Below are 16,473 nucleotides of genomic sequence, written 5' to 3' on the forward strand. Positions count from 1 at the left end.
TCATGACAAAGAGAGGGAAAGGGAAAAGATAATGAGAAGAGAATGAGAGAAAGAAAGATAGAGTATGTGTACAGTAAGAGAGGTAAGGCAGAGAGAGAGAGCTGACTCTAGATCAGTCCTCCGACTTTCAGAGGGTGAATATACCTGGAGAGATGTTCTCCGATTTATTTTTTGTGTTCATTTCCAGGGTGGCGCACCACGTACATCGCTGCGGTGCAACGCGGCTGTCCTGGGTTCGACTCCCGGACCCGGCGACCTCCTTTGCCGAATGTCTTCCCCCCTCTATCTCCCATACTTCCTCTCTCTCTCTACCGGACTGCCCGGTAGCAAAAAAACAATAGATTCTACCAAAAACATAATACATTCTTTTTAAAGAGTGACTATTCTGATAGATAGATACCAGTGTGGTATCTAAGTTCTCGAATTTACAGTAGTCATATCTAACAACAGAAACATTATCAGATGGGGGTCCGCGACCTAATTCGGGGGTCCTAGACACAAAGAAGGTTGAGAACTACTGCTTTAAAACACCAGGCCAGAGTGGTTCAGTGTTCTATCCCGCTCTAACCTGCTCTAACCTGCTTTAACCTGCTCTAACCTGTTCTATCTGCTCTAACCTGCTCTGTCCTGCTCTAACCTGCTCTAACCTGCTTTAACCTGCTCTAACCTGCTCTATCCTGCTTTAACCTGCTCTAACCTGCTCTAACCTGCTCTATCCTGCTCTATCCTGCTCTAACCTGCTCTATCCTGCTCTAACCTGCTCTGTTCTGCTCTGTCCTGCTCTATCCTGCTCTAACCTGCTCTATCCTGCTCTGTCCTGCTCTATCCTGCTCTAACCTGCTCTATCCTGCTCTATCCTGCTCTAACCTAAACACACACATGCAGGAGACAGTCAGACTCACACACACAGACACACACACACACACACACATACATACACACAATGTGAACTGAAACAAACACACACAAGAAAGAGACCAAAGACAGTCAGACCCTCTCATAACATTTACATTTAACCATTTAGCTGACGCTTTTATCCAAAGCGACTTACAAGTTCTGTAACAAGTCAGCAGGAAGGGTACAACTCTGGCAGCTAAGGATAAGTAACATTGTTCGTCAAACAGTGTCAAACTTGAGTGCTACAGACTTTAGTGCATAGTAGTATAGACATACTATAGCATAGTAGTAATATGTAGTAGTAGTAGTAGTAGTAGTAGTAGTAGTAGTAGTAGTAGTAGTAGTAGTAGTAGTAGTAGTAGTAGTAGTAGTAGTAGTAGTAATAAGGCAGTAATATAGGCATGGTAGATTTCTTAGTGCATAATAGTAAAAGACAGTAAACTAAGGTTAGTATTTTTTTTCCAGATATTGATTGATTTCTCTCTTTCTCTCACACACACTGTGCAGCAAACAAGACACAGACAATACAAGATAGACAAGATCCACACACACACACACACACACACACACACACACACACACACACACACACACACACACACACACACACACACACACACACACACACACACACACACACACACACACACACACACACACACACACACACACACACACACACACACACACACAGAGCCATACAACTGTGGTGCTGGTGTTGTGTGTGTTTGGATGGGAGCGATACTTGACCTTTCCACCAAAGGGATGGGGGTTGTCCTAACTGATCTGTGGGGACCAAGAGTCACAACACAGCCACGCCACATCAAAAGCAGACAAGCCCTGTCTGCAGCATCATTCAGCCACAAAGCAAATGTGGACCCAGAAACAATAAAATACTGGAATGGGATTTTGCCATAGATGTATCATCAAATGTTTTTTTAAATGTTAGCTTGAAACACAAACCATTTGAATCCCAAGGCGGATTCACCCTCTCTAGCAAGCTGCCATTTAAAATGTGAGTTGTATTTTCGTGCCATGATTACACATTTTAATATAAAGTTCACTCGAATGTATTTTCAAATGAATAGTAATGAAAACAGCAACATGTGCAGTTGGTGAGTGACAGCAGGGTATATTCCCCAATGGCCCGAATTCACAATCCACCTTTTGACCACGCCCCTTCTCAATCCACCTTTTGACCACGCCCCTTCTCAATCCACCTTTTGACAACGCCCCTGATCTGAGCCGTTGAGGAATAGTTCATGTTTTTACTAGTTTTATGAGAATAGCGCCACCATGAGGCAAGATGACTCAGAACTTCAGGCTAGGGGGGAGTATGGAAAAAGATGGCAGAAATTCCAATATGTCAGAGCGGGAATCGAACTGGGAACCTCCGAATTACCACCTCCTGAGCCACTGGCGCCCCCAACACACTCCCTCATGTTGTGCATGAGTAGACTCATCTCTGGATACCAGTTTCATGGCTGTATGTCTAAAACTACTTTGAAAATGTCAAGTTTGGCCTGATGGTGGCACCAGAGGAAAGGTCATGGGTCACCTACACAAAATAAATATGCTTCTTCCTCTAGGGATCATGAATGTGCACAGCAAATTAGAAACTATTTGAACGAAGGGCATTGAGATACACTCATTCTAAAGTGTAAGGTTTTGGCCTGATGGTGGCGCTAGAGGAAAGGTCATGGGGTCAGGGTTCATCCTCTCTAGGGTTCATCCTCTTTTCCAGTTGTAAAATGTTAACATCTTTTGATGAGGTCTGATTTAAAGTTGGCCTGGGACCAGACAACCCTCCTCTGGCCCTCCCTCCCCACCAGCTCACCTGAAGAGGTTCTCAGCCCCGGCCCTCATCCGCATCTCCTTGTTGATTTGCTGGTTGATGCGAGCCCGCGGTGCTGCAGCTTACTGCGCTGTGTCTGAGCCAAGGGATCACATCCCTGGAGAGAGAGAGAGAGAGAGAGAGAGAGAGAGAGAGAGAGAGAGAGAGAGAGGAGAGAGAGAGAGAGAGAGAGAGAGAGAGAGAGAGAGAGAGAGAGAGAGAGAGAGAGAGAGAGAGAGAGAGAGAGAGAGAGAGAGAGAGTCGAGAGAGAGAGAGAGAGGAGAGAGAGAGAGAGAAGGTAGAGTGAGAGAGAGAGGAAAGGTAGAGAGAGAGGGGGGAGAGAGAAAGAGGGAAGGTGGGGGGAGAGAGAAATAAAAAGATATTGGTAGGGATGCAGAGAGAGAGTGAGAGAGATAGAGAGAAAGAAGGGGAAGGTAGGGAGAGAAAGAGTGAGAGAGAGAGCGAGAGAGAAGGGTAGGGGGGAGAGAGAGAGAGAAAGAGGAAAGAGAGAAACGAGAGGGAAGGTAGAGAGAGAGAGAGCGAGAGATGCAGAGAGAAATATAGAAAGAAAAGAGATGGAGAGAGAGAGAGAGAGAGAGAGAGAGAGAGAGAGAGAAGAGAGAGAGAGAGAGAGAGAGAGAGAGAGAGAGAGAGATAAAGAAAATGGAGAGAGATCATTGAAAATGCACCGTGTCTTGAGGTGTACTGTGTGCAGACTCGTTTGGCTGCATCTTCTGGGAGAGATGTGGTGCATGTAGAGCAGGGGTGGCCAACCCGCGACTTGCGAGCCGCATGTGGCTCTTTGCCTGTCAATGTGTGGCTCTTCCATCCATTCAATTATTATTATTATTATTATTTTTTTTTTATGTCACTCATTCCATAAGGACGTAGAATAAACATTTACAGATTTTTTTTTAATGGCCATTTGCATGTTCTTGGTATCTGAATCTAGGGACATCTATGGATCTCGGGGAATGTATTCCCAGTGTCAGAAATAGTGTGTCTGTTACTAGGCTTGAGTAAATTGTAATGAACCAAAGGAGAATATCAATTATATTTAAAAAATATTTTTTATCTTTGACTGTGAATAACACCATGCTAAAATGTACCAGACCTGAAAAATCTAAGCAAATGAATAAATGAGTACTGAATTCTGCCATCTTTTTTATAATGTAAATTTCTCCACCATTTGTCATCATATTGCAACACCGTTTTTTGCTAGACGTTCACAGAAAGGTAGAGAAACAACTGCGTTCTGTTTTATGGCAATAACGTTCAGGTTTGTGGGAGATAATCCCAAAAAATAAGAGAAATAAAAAAGTTCATCCAGAAGTGAGATGATTGACAGGGGCTGGCGTGAGCTGGGTAGGGTAGTTTTTCTAAATTCAAAAGCCCAGAGTCTCTTCCTTCAAAAGACTACACTCACTTTTGGCTGCTCCACTTCCTCCTGTCAATATGCGCCGGTTTCCGACTCAATGCCCTGACATTTCTATAATCTTATATTTCACTAATAACAGTTAAAATCATTGGTAAACAAACGTAATGCTGAAAATATACACTTTTACTGTATATTTCGGGCATAAGAGGTTAACCCTGTGAGGCCCAAATTAAAAAGACATTAGCAACTTCAGAGGGTGGGACATATAAACACATTTACTATCAAATAGCATTGTGAGGCTGAACAACAGGACCAATTGACTATACATGTGCTTAAAAAAATTTAAATAAACATTTACAGATTTTTTTTATTTTTAAATGGCTAAGCATGATTTTGTAATTTTGCAACCGTGGGTCTCACAGGGTACTTTTAACCCTGTGAGGCCCAAATAAAAAAGACATTAGCAACTTCAGAGGCCAGAGGGTGAGACCTATAAACACATGAAGGGTGCCGTGACTGAAAAAAAAGTTGAGAAATGCTGGTATATGGTGTGGCTCTTTGTGGTACCACAGTAATTTTTGTGGCTCTTAATCTCTGACTGGTTGGCCACCCCTGATGTAGAGCCTGTGTGCCTACAGTAGACCTGTGCATGTAGAGCCTGCAGGCCTGTACGCTGCGATGATATGATCGCGAATTGCCCCTTTAATTGGCCGTTGCGATTGGTAAATATTATCTGGGGGCGGGCTTGCGAGTAGTGCTTTCAAGCCTTGCATTCGCATTTCACTCCTAAATTATCCAATGCGTGTGATGACGCCACTCACGCGAGCTGTCAGTGCGACACAAGAATCTGTCGGCAATGAATGAACTTACTGCGATCACCGATAGCCTGAGTGAAAAAAAAGATTTGCGCGGAGTGAATCTGGGTCACGCTATATACTTGGAACTTGTAGTCTATCGTGCGATTAAAGACCAGGTCCCTATCTGCGTAGTCTATACATCCAACACCAAATCCCATAATTCCTAGCGAAACTAAACTGAATATGGCCGCTTCCTTTAAATAATAATATGGCTCTTGCTCCGCAAGAACAACGGAGTGGATAATGGATATCAGTCAATTTTATGACAACCACGTCCGATGTGGAGAGATGATAAGATGATGATGATTGACGTGATGATGTGATGATTGATTGACGGGGACACGGAAACGTCTAACGTTCAGGATCAGCCATGCATTACGTGAGTACCCCACTATTAGGACGTGAAATACTGTCTACTTAAATTGACACCGCGGATCAATAAAGTATCAACCTATCTATCTAATAATGAGACGATATGCAAATAATATAATACTAATAATTGTCGGTTCCCCGTATATGAAATGAAATGACTGCTGGTAAAATCACTGTTTATTTCTCGTTTTGCATAGTATTACATTCCACTTCTATAAACAATCAAAGTCCTACCGTAAGAGCCTCATACGGGTCAATTAAACCTTTTTTATTAGTCTTTCCTTCGAGCTAAGTTGGACTGAACATTTCACTGTCAAAAGCGCAAATGTAAATAAGGTTGCGTTGCAACAGTTTTCAAAATAAAGGTCATATATACAAATACCTCTCAATTCTTATAAAAAAAAAAGTCCCGGATATACATAAACATTAATTGGCATAGATCTCTATAAACGGCCCAACACATTGATCACTTTAGGCATACACTGAAACCAGTAACATCACAAATATGAAGCAGGTAATTACCCATACAAATAATAAACCTTTCATGAGGTTATTTACAATAATAATAATTCATTTGATTTCTAAAGCACTTTTCATTGTGAAACAAATGTATGCAGAGTTTCTTCTCCTCCTGATTAATGGTGTGTGTGTGTTGTGATGATCTCATTCAAGGAGCACTACACAAGCGCGCGCACACACACACACAGTTTGTTGTTTTTGTTCTATTAGTGATTTACACACTCTCAGTTGGTTCATTATAAAAGATACAAACCTGAAAACAAACGCACTTAAATGTTAAATAAAAGGACAACAGTAATGAGGCAGGAGGAACATATTTTTTTTAATAATGGTAAAATTGTTATTAAAAAATTTGCCCCTAAAAAATATTTTTTGCCCCTAAATTTCTCATTTAGGGGCAAGTGTGCCCCTAGTGAAAAAGCTTAGCGTACAGCCCTGGCCTGTGTGCCTACTTAGACCTGTGCATGTAGAGCCTGTGTGCCTACAGTCTACCTGTGCATGTAGAGCCTGTGTGCCTACAGTATACATGTGCATGTAGAGCCTGTGTGCCCACAGTAGACCTGTGCCAGGATGAACGACCTCCTAGGTATCCTTGATTGAGAATGGGTGATTAAACAAAGCCCTGATAGTATCAGATCGCCAACAGAAGAAACAGGATCCCTGTGGCCACAGATCCCTGAAGGTAACGGCCCTGAAGGTAAACTGATCTCACGGCACCATACCTCCCAATACACCAGATACCATACCTCCCAATTCACCAGATACCATACCTCCCAATTCACCAGATACCATACCTCCCATTACACCAGATACCGTACCTCCCAATACACCAGATACTATACCTCCCAATACACCAGATATCATATCTCCCAATACACCAGATAATACACCAGACTGTACTTATACTGTACGTAGGGCAGAGCATATATTATATAGTATCTACTAAATCCTAATGAAACAAGTAACTAGAATAATATAAGCCTACTGTTCATTCATTAGACACGTAGGCCATACTGGCTGTGACGGTGCGGCTCCGTCACTGACTTTGCGGGCAGTGCGCATACTGTACATACACACACACTCATTGTCTGTCTTTCCATATACCATAACCGTATAATGTAATGTGGTGCGTTTCATGTGGACAGCGCACATGGGAACGCACACACGCCATATGCCGCGGAGCAACACACACACACACACACACACACACACACACCAAACATTCCCTCTTGTCAGCTTTCGTAGGATGTCCGAATGCGCACAATCATTTCATTCCGTTTCCGTTGTTATAGCAGAATGACGTTCATACAGCAAGACATTCATTCATCACATCACATTTATTTACTCACAGTCAGGATGCATTCGCTTCGCTCTGCACTCCTAGGTTGACGTGTTGGCCAAGCAGAAGCACACATATCCGGCAGGTTAAATGGGAGGGGTTGACGCAAGGTAATCGTCACGTGAGCGATATGATTGTATTGTACTGTTTACTTGGTTATCTGTAATTTAAAACAGTTGGAAGTTATGTGATATAGTGGAGGATATATATTTTGTGTGTAGGAATTGGTTTAATGTGTTAAAAAGAATAATCATATGTACATCCTGTTTAAAGCCTAGTGGGAGGGGCTATTGGATACAAGAGAGCTGCTTTGGCCCAGGGACGTCAGTCTTGAATGGACTGAGTTACAGTGAAGGTAACCAGGATCCCTAGTAAAACGTGTTGGTATTGCTTGTAGTAGAAGTAGTAGTGTATATTGTGTATTTAGACTTTGTGTAGTGTTAAGTATTAAGTATATTTTGTTTTGTTTATTTGTTTTCTCTTTTTCCACTTTTGTTAGATATAGTAAGTATAGGGTATTTTGGTTTACGTTACTTTCACTTTTCACATTTTTTGTAAAACTATATCACCTCTGCACTTTTGGGAGGCGGGAAATAAACACCCACCAACGAGATCTTTCGACTACGCCTGTTTATGAGAGAATCAAAGGAGTTCGGGAGAGGACCCCGTCACACAAGACTCTGGCGGCCTTAATATATGTATACTGTACTGTAGGGGTGGACGGTATGGTCTAAAATTAATATCACGGTATAATTTGAAGCATAGACGGTAACGGTATATATCACGGTATCAGTGTTTCCGTTAGAATTATTTTTTTTGCCCGATAGGCAGGCTATATAAAGAATGACATCATCAAGGCATGTAGATTTATAATATTTTAACTTAAAACTAGGCTACTTTTGCGTATACAGTCATTATATTCCAAATAAAATAAGTCCAGAGTCGAGACTCCGTGCTGCTCCCAACTAATCCCAATAGTATGCAACTGCAGAGCCGCAGAGCAGAGGCGCTTTCAGGTCCGGTCACAGGCCCGCTCAACAGCGCCCCCCACCCAACGGCTGAATTGCCAATGGTTGAATTGGAGTATTGCACTGTGCAGGCACAGCGGCCCTGCTCTGCGGCTCTACAGCTGTATGCTTCTCGCAAAATCCAGCATCCAGCTCCCGCTGCCCAGCCGTCGTTATCAGAACACTACACACATATCATAATGTTCACAGCAAACTGTAGTTGATCACCAGGTATGTTTTATTAACGTAGAATAATTCATATAAGAAAAACGATAGGGAAATCTCTTACCTTTCTCCACTGGTTAAAAATGCCAGGAATTGAAATTGTAACTTGCTGTGCGCCGTGGTGATATGTGTTTATTATGAAATGACAATTGCGTGTCGACACGCCCACTGTGCGAAGCCTCCTAAATAACTTTTCCCAGTTTGCACATATCTATTATTTATGACTAATTCTATCTATTTTTAGGGGCAAATGCAAGTGAAATAGTCGCGCTGTGGTTACATGACATCATTGCTATTTTAGAGCTGCTCTACCGGTTACAAGGTATAGTCAAAATTCATACCGTAGAGCAAATTCATACCGTTTATACCGTATACCGTTTATACCGTCCACCCCTACTGTACTGTACACATATTACACAGAGTCGGGTGCCGGCGTACCATGAGCGGACTGCATGGTTGACTGTATACGGTCTACGGGGCAGGCAGCGCAGTGTGTCTTTGCTGCTCTCCTAATGAAACAAGTCATTAATGGAATAATAAGCCTATACTGCGTTCATTCATTACGCGCGTAGGCTATACAGTACTGCATGTGTGTGTGTGTGTGTGTGTGTGTGTGTGTGTGTGTGTGTGTGTGTGTGTGTGTGTGCGTGCAGGTGCACCGAGCTGTACTATATATGATGACAATACAATTAATCTAATTTCGATGGGTCGCAAAGCGCTTCTGCATCCATTTTCACACGGCTGCATCATTAGTTGCCTTATAAGGAGCTCTGGAGGCGTTGTTTTGTATGCAAATGACCTGAACAGGGATGCACATTCATGTTTCAGACTGGTGCCATTCCCCAACGCAGATATCTCAGCTCAGATAGTTTGAGCCACTTAAGACATATTCCCAGCACGTTGGGGACTCAGAGTGAACTTGTCATTGATTCTGTCTCAGTCGGTTCCAAGATAAGTCTTCCAAGATAAGTCTTTGGAAAATATTCGGGAATGAGACCCATTGACTTCAGGTGCATTCCCTTTTATTGTTTCAAATAGTAGTGAATGGAAGCAGCCACTCTCACCAGGGATATATCTTAACTGTTTTTGAGTGTACAATGTTAGGAAATACGAAGCATTCACAACCCATAAAACCGAACTACAAAGATACATTATTGAATTTTGTGCATCAACGAAGATTAATCGCAAACGTTACAATCACGAGACAAGACTCTCGCTGCTTATCATGCAACTGGAGACATCACACCCCACCGCCACATTAACCTCAAATAGAGATGAAAAAAAAAGGCTAGATGAAAAAGTTATAATGCACTTCAACAAAATGTAGATACCGTCTAGCCATGACCCTACAGTATCTCTGGGGGGGGGGGGGGGGGGGGTACACCACACTGGCAATGGTGCCTGGTAAGCATTTCCAAGTCAGGGAAATCCATGAGAACATGTTTTAACAGAAACCAACAAAGGCCTAATAAGCTGATATCGAAGGGTTCAAATGCCAAATCACATTTCTTGTGACTCATCTCCAAACACATTATCTCATCGTGCCACGAAGAAGTCAGAATCTGGGATAACAAAGATATCATTTCATCTTACTAGGGATGCACCGAATGGGAAATTCTTGGCTGAAACCGATACCGAAAATAGGAAACAGTTGGCCAAAAACCGAATGCCGAAAGGCAGAAAATGATTAATATAAATATATATATAATGTATTTCTTTTTTTTCCAGCTACCTGATTATGGCAAAAGACATGATTATGGCTCAACTTAACTTAAATAATATTAATAATCACTAGGGATGCACCGAAATTTCGGCCACCGAAGGTTTTCGGTCGAAAATGGCCTTTCGGCTTTCGGCCGAAAGAGTTTTTTCACCGAAAATATATCACCGAAACAGAAACAACCTGTAACCTAACGCGTGTTGTTGTGATGATGTCATCAAACCGCGGATTCAGTCATTACATGCGCAATGTGAGCTCTTCAGTCCTGCATTCTGCAGCCTGTGATAACTCCTCTTGGGACTCGGGAGTCGCGCTGTTTCTATGTAAACTCAGCGCGCAACGAGTCGAATAAATTAGTCTTTAACACTTTGGTTGCCTAAGGTTAAATTCATGATATACCATAGATTGCCAGCGCTATTTGTCTATGGAGAAAGTCCCCTTCTTTGCAGGGCTATAACTTTTTAAATTCTATTGCTACATTGCCATTATTAGGGCCCATTCAAAGTCCTATATGTATTGTTCATTGTGTAGCAACGTTAAACTTTTTCATTCACATATTCATAGTAAAGTATGGTCTAATGTATAAGTATGTTTTCATCTCTTTCTGCAGCTTTCTCCAGAACGTGATATATAGCCCCAAATGCATTATATTGATGATGAAATACAGTTTGATGGCAATCAGCGCGATATAAAAAATTCCAACTAGACGTACTTCTAGAAGTTACTACACGTCATCTGATGTTGACCGGATGGGCGAGGGGGCATTTATAATTCCGTGGGCAGCGTTATACCAATCATCTAATGTGGGTCAAATGTTGATAATAGCAGTTAGTATCGAAGACGGTAACGTTACACGCTGAAACTCACCCCAGTCTCCGCGCGCCGTTGGGCGATCATCGTCGAGTAGAAATCTTATCATTATGGGATATATTTTTACCCGGTCCATCTCCAGCTTGTATAATGGTATATACGTCCAAATCATGTTGTTTATCGAGTTATTGCCAATCGATCACCGTGTAGCGTGACGAGCCAGAGTCCCATGAACTATAGCGAGCGCCCGGAAGTACTACGGTCGTCATGACAACCTCTATTCAACATCCTGTTTGGCGATTGCGCCGATCGGCCACCAGATGGTGCTCCTGAACCGCCAGAGAGCTCAGTGGGTCCTGCTGGTGGATCTCAGGCCAGCGGAGGGGACATATGAATCCGATCGACAGATTTTTGAAATATTGATATAAGGACGACGTAACGCGTCCTCCGGCAACTTTAGCATGGCCAGCAAAGACGTCTAAAGACGGGTCCCGGCACTCAAAGTGTTAACATGCTTTATATCCTTATTTACTATATGCCCGTCGCGGTTAATCACTGAGTGATCTAATATGCATATTATTCAGAGCGAGAGGGATTGTGTTTCTCACATTGACGCTGTCTGTCGCGCGTCTACTGTGCCAAAGTCAAGAGAGCACATTCATCTGGGGACTAGAAAGGTGCGCTCAGTAGAGCACAGATGTCCGCCGTGTCTCTCTCTCTCTCTCTCTCTGATTGATTGAAAACTTTATTAACAGATTTCAGAATGGGTACAATACAGTACAGCTCAATACACACAATTGTTAAGGGGATGCAGACCAGAGAAAGACTTTCGTCTTGTTTACATCAGGGTCCCCCATTTTCAATTCATCAGGACATAATATGACATACATGACATACAGATAGACAGTACTGCTACATCTATACATTTATGACATACCAGATTTGCAAATACAGTACTGTTTGTGATACAAAAAGACCCATAATAGTGATTATTTAAGTTAAGTTTTGCCATAATCATATATTTTTCCATAATCAGGTAGCTGAACAACATTGGTAAAAAAATAAATCTATTCTATGAATCATTTTCGGCCTTTCGGCATTCGGTTTTCGGCCAACTGTTTCCTATTTTCGGTATCGGTTTCGGCCAAGAATTTCCCATTCGGTGCATCCCTAATAATCACTATTATGGGCCCATAAAACATTTATTCAGCACTTTTGAATGCATACATTAATTCCAGACTGACTGCTGAAAGATTGTACAATTTAAACATTTTCTGTTTGCATACAACAAAATGTGCATTAAAGTCAAGTGCATTTTCTTTTCTCTGTAGGATAACTACAACAAAGTGTATTCAGAACAAAGCCAAGGTGCTTTAAAACTGCATAAAGATCTGCATAAAGACACACACATGAGAGGGATAATAGCTTATAGCAGACTTGATGTTACTGTAGTGGCTACTGTCATAATTCATGGAATTATGGAAGGACTGTTGTATTTACTACATCTCCTGTGACTCTTAGCGGGGGATGACGTAGCTTACGAGAGATGAGTGAAAGAGGACCGGAAGCGCTGTTAGCTAGCTTAACGCTAACGTTAGTTTAAAAGGTTTTAACCGCAACGGGCATATAGTAATGGCGAGGATATAAAGCATGTTAAAGACACATTTATTGGATGCGTTGCTCGCAGAGTTTACATAGAAACAGCGCAACTCCCAAGAGGAGTTAGTTATCACAGGCTGTAGAACGCAGGAAGAGCTGCCAAGCTGCTCACGTTCAAGTCAAGTCAAGAGTTTTATTTGTCACGGCATACAAGTATACAATGAAATGCGGGGGGTCTTGCCCGCAACGATTGTGCATAATACAATAATAATATATAATAATATAATAGAATCCAATAGAACGACATTGTGCAATAATACAGTAATCAAAGTAGGGCATATCGGTATATGTACATGAGTTATTTACAGAGTATGGTAGGACATGCTAGGTCCTGTGGTAGTGCAATACACTGTTAGCTACGGATGAGGCACTGGGTCTTTATGTACACTGCTATACAATGCTATATTATACAATCTCAAGTTATACTATACTATTCTTAAAATGACCTTTCCTTTTGTAAAGTGACCATAAGTGTGAGCGTGTGCAGCATGAGTGTGTGTGTGCTCATGTTAAAGTGGCTGCTAGTGTGTGAGCGTGTACAGTGTGTGTGTTGTGTGTGTGCTCATGTGTGCTTGTGTGTAGAGAGTTCAGCGTTCAAGGCTCTGATGGCCTGGGGGAAGAAGCTGAGCCAAAGTCTCTCTGTCCTAGTTGCTGGTGTTCGCAGGCGTTTGCCTGACCGCAGCAGCTTGAACAGGCTGTTGTTGGGGTGGTGAGGGTCTTTCATTATTCTGCAGGCTCTGGATTTGCACCTCTTGTTGTATAGGACCTGCAGGGGTGGTAGTGCAATACCCGTGGTACGCTCGGCTGAGCGCACCACTCTCTGTAGGGCCTTCTTGTCCTGTGCCGTGCTGTTTCCATACCAGGCAGTGATGTTTCCAGTCAAGATGCTCTCTACAGCTCCGGAGTAGAAGGACTGGAGTATCTTCCCAGATACTCTGAACTTCCTTAACTGTCTCAGGTGGTAGAGGCGCTGCTTCGCCTTTTTTACGACTGAGTCTATGTGTGTTGTCCATGTCAGATCCTCTGAGATGTGGACCCCCAGGTACTTGAAGCTGCTCACCCTGTCCACGGTAGCCCCGTTTATCCTCAGTGGTGTGTGTGTCCCCTGCTGTCTCCTCCTAAAATCCACGATCAGCTCCTTGGTTTTACCAATGTTCAGGAGCAGGCTGTTGTCCTGGCACCAGCGTTCCAGTACCTCAACCTCCTCCCGGTAGGCCTTCTCGTCGTTGTCCGAGATCAGCCCCACCAACACTGTGTCGTCCGCAAACTTCACTATGGAGTTGGAGCTGAACTTGGCCATACAGTCATGTGTGTATAGTGAGTACAGCAGGGGGCTCAGAACACAGCCCTGGGGGGACCCGATGCTCAGGGTGATGGTGTTGGAGGTCTGATCCCCCACCCTGACCGCCGGCAGCGTTATTCCCATGACCCGCCTGGCAGCATCCGGGAAAGCAAAGTCTTTGGGTTCCGGGGGGAGTATGGTTGCAAAGCTGAAACTTAAAGGAATTGACGGAAGGGCACCACCAGGAATGGAGCCTGCGGCTTAATTTGACTCAACACGGGAAACCTCACCCGGCCCGGACACGGAAAGGATTGACAGATTGATTGCTCTTTCTCGATTCTGTGGGTGGTGGTGCATGGCCGTTCTTAGTTGGTGGAGTGATTTGTCTGGTTAATTCCGATAACGAACGAGACTCCGGCATGCTAACTAGTTAGGCGGCCCCGAGAGGTCGGTCTTAAACTTCTTAGAGGGACAAGTGGCGTTCAGCCACACGAAATTGAGCAATAACAGGTCTGTGATGCCCTTAGATGTCCGGGGCTGCACGCACGCCACAATGAGTGGATCAGCGTGTGTCTACCCCTCGCCGAGAGGCGTGGGTAACCCGCTGAACCCCACTCGTGATAGGGATTGGGGATTGCAATTATTTCCCATCAACGAGGAATTCCCAGTAAGCGCGGGTCATAAGCAGGGCGCCCTGGAATGGGTTCGCCCCGAGAGAGGGGCCCGTGCCCTGGAAAGCGTTGCGGTTCCGGTGGCGTCCGGTGAGCTCTCGCTGGCCCTTGAAAATCCGGGGGAGAAGGTGTAAATCTCGCGCCAGGCCATACCCATATCCGCAGCAGGTCTCCAAGGTGAACAGCCTCTGGCATGTTAGAACAAGGTAGATAAGGGAAGTCGGCAATCAGATCCGTAACTTCGGGATAAGGATTGGCTCTAAGGGCTGGGTCGTCGGGCTGAGGTGTGAAGCGGGGCTGGGCTTGTGCCGCAGCTGGAAGAGCAGTCGACCCATCGCCCTCCTCTCTCCGCCGCCGGAAGCTCGGAAGTCGGCCCGTTCTGTGTTGTCTTCGTGGGTCTCGCGCTTCGGCATGGTTCTCGCGGAGGCCGTGCGGGGCCAGGGGAATCCGACTGTTTAATTAAAACAAAGCATCGCGAAGGACCGAGGTGGGTGTTGACGCGATGTGATTTCTGCCCAGTGCTCTGAATGTCAAAGTGAAGAAATTCAATGAAGCGCGGGTAAACGGCGGGAGTAACTATGACTCTCTTAAGGAAACGTATTCCACCGGAGTTAGTGGGACCTGTGCGGACACAGTCTCATGGCAAAGGGGGAATAGGTGATTGTTTTAAGCAGGTCGGAATGGCCGGTGTGAGGGGAACTAATCCAGGAACGAGCATCTATGGAGGTGCTAGACCTGGACCCTTAGTGCTCTGCGTGCCACCCCTAATGAAGACACCTCCGCGTGGTGGTCTGCGGGAAACACCCTCAGCTGCTGTATGTAGTTGGGGGTGGCGAAGTCTTCGAGAGGCCGGGGCGGTCCTCTCAGTAGAGCGTGAAACCTCGGACGGTAGCGTGACTCCTCGGTCGGTAGCGTGACTCCCCCGGAACTCTTGGCCCTATACCGAAGACCGTGTTCGGATCCCCACTAAGGCTTTTGACCGTTGACCCTAGGGCCGCGGCCGGAGTCATGTGGGTGAGCCGGCGCGGATGGAGGGTGGCAGCCAAGGAGATTCACCCCTCGTGTCTCCCTGACATTTGAGGATGGTGAATGGCGTAGCGTGACTCCTTCGGAACCCTTGGCACCGTACCGAAGACTGTGTTCGGATCCCCACTAAGGCTTTTGACCGTTGACCAAAGGGCCGCGGCCGGAGTCATGTGGGTGAGCCGGCGCGGATGGAGGGCGGCAGCCAAGAATCGAGGATGGCTGTCGAGCCACCCTCGCGGTTGGGGCGTCACAGGCGCAAGCCTTTGTCCCCCTAAGTACAGACGAGATAAATCTCACATAACGAGAACCATAAAACCTAAGCGCGGGGTGGCTCCGGCCCCTCGCGCGCCGCCGCGGTTCCCAACTCCCCTCTCCCTCATGGGGAGAGGCGGGGGGATTCGAAGTCTCCCTCTGGTCGCGTGCACCGGTCACTCTGTGTCTCGCGGGCAGGGGCGGTAGCACCCGGCGGTTATCCTTCTTATAATTCCCGTGGCATGAAAAGGCCCCGTCCCAGAAGGCATGATCGGACACCCATTACGACTTTGTAGGGGCGGCCCTCAGGTCGCTTGACTGTGGCCCCTGGGTCACAACCGGAGTCATGTGGGTGAGTCGGCGTGGTTGAAGGGAGGGAGCAGGGCGGCGAACGCCTGGCCGAAGAAATCTTCGCATTTGGGGTGTCGTGGGCGCAAGCCCTCGCCCCCTTAAACGTGGACGGAAAGCTCATAATCCTAGTCCCCATCTCTAGCCTGACCAGTGTCTGGCTCCCTGCTACGACCTTGATTGCGGCCTCCGGGCTGCGAACGAGGACACATGGGGTGGGCCGGTCTGGGCGAGCAGGCAAGAGACAACCTCCAGCGCGGTAGGAGTCAGTGGAGCT

General features: G+C 45.2%; 1 protein-coding gene across 1 annotated transcript in view; it reads right to left on the reverse strand.

Annotated features, from left to right (window-relative positions):
* The window catches only part of rhpn1 (rhophilin, Rho GTPase binding protein 1), a gene marked incomplete at its 5' end in the record, with an annotated part of 72,802 nt that overhangs the window by 41,437 nt on the left and 14,892 nt on the right, over positions 1-16,473 (reverse strand). Inside the window, 2 exon segments of the mRNA XM_084308378.1 lie at positions 2,735-2,804; positions 2,807-2,849. Of these exon segments, the coding sequence (XP_084164504.1) occupies positions 2,735-2,804; positions 2,807-2,849 (113 nt within the window).

Source organism: Notolepis coatsorum (genome assembly GCF_963971535.1).
Source record: "Notolepis coatsorum genome assembly, chromosome: 2".
NCBI classification, from domain to species: domain Eukaryota; kingdom Metazoa; phylum Chordata; class Actinopteri; order Aulopiformes; family Paralepididae; genus Notolepis; species Notolepis coatsorum.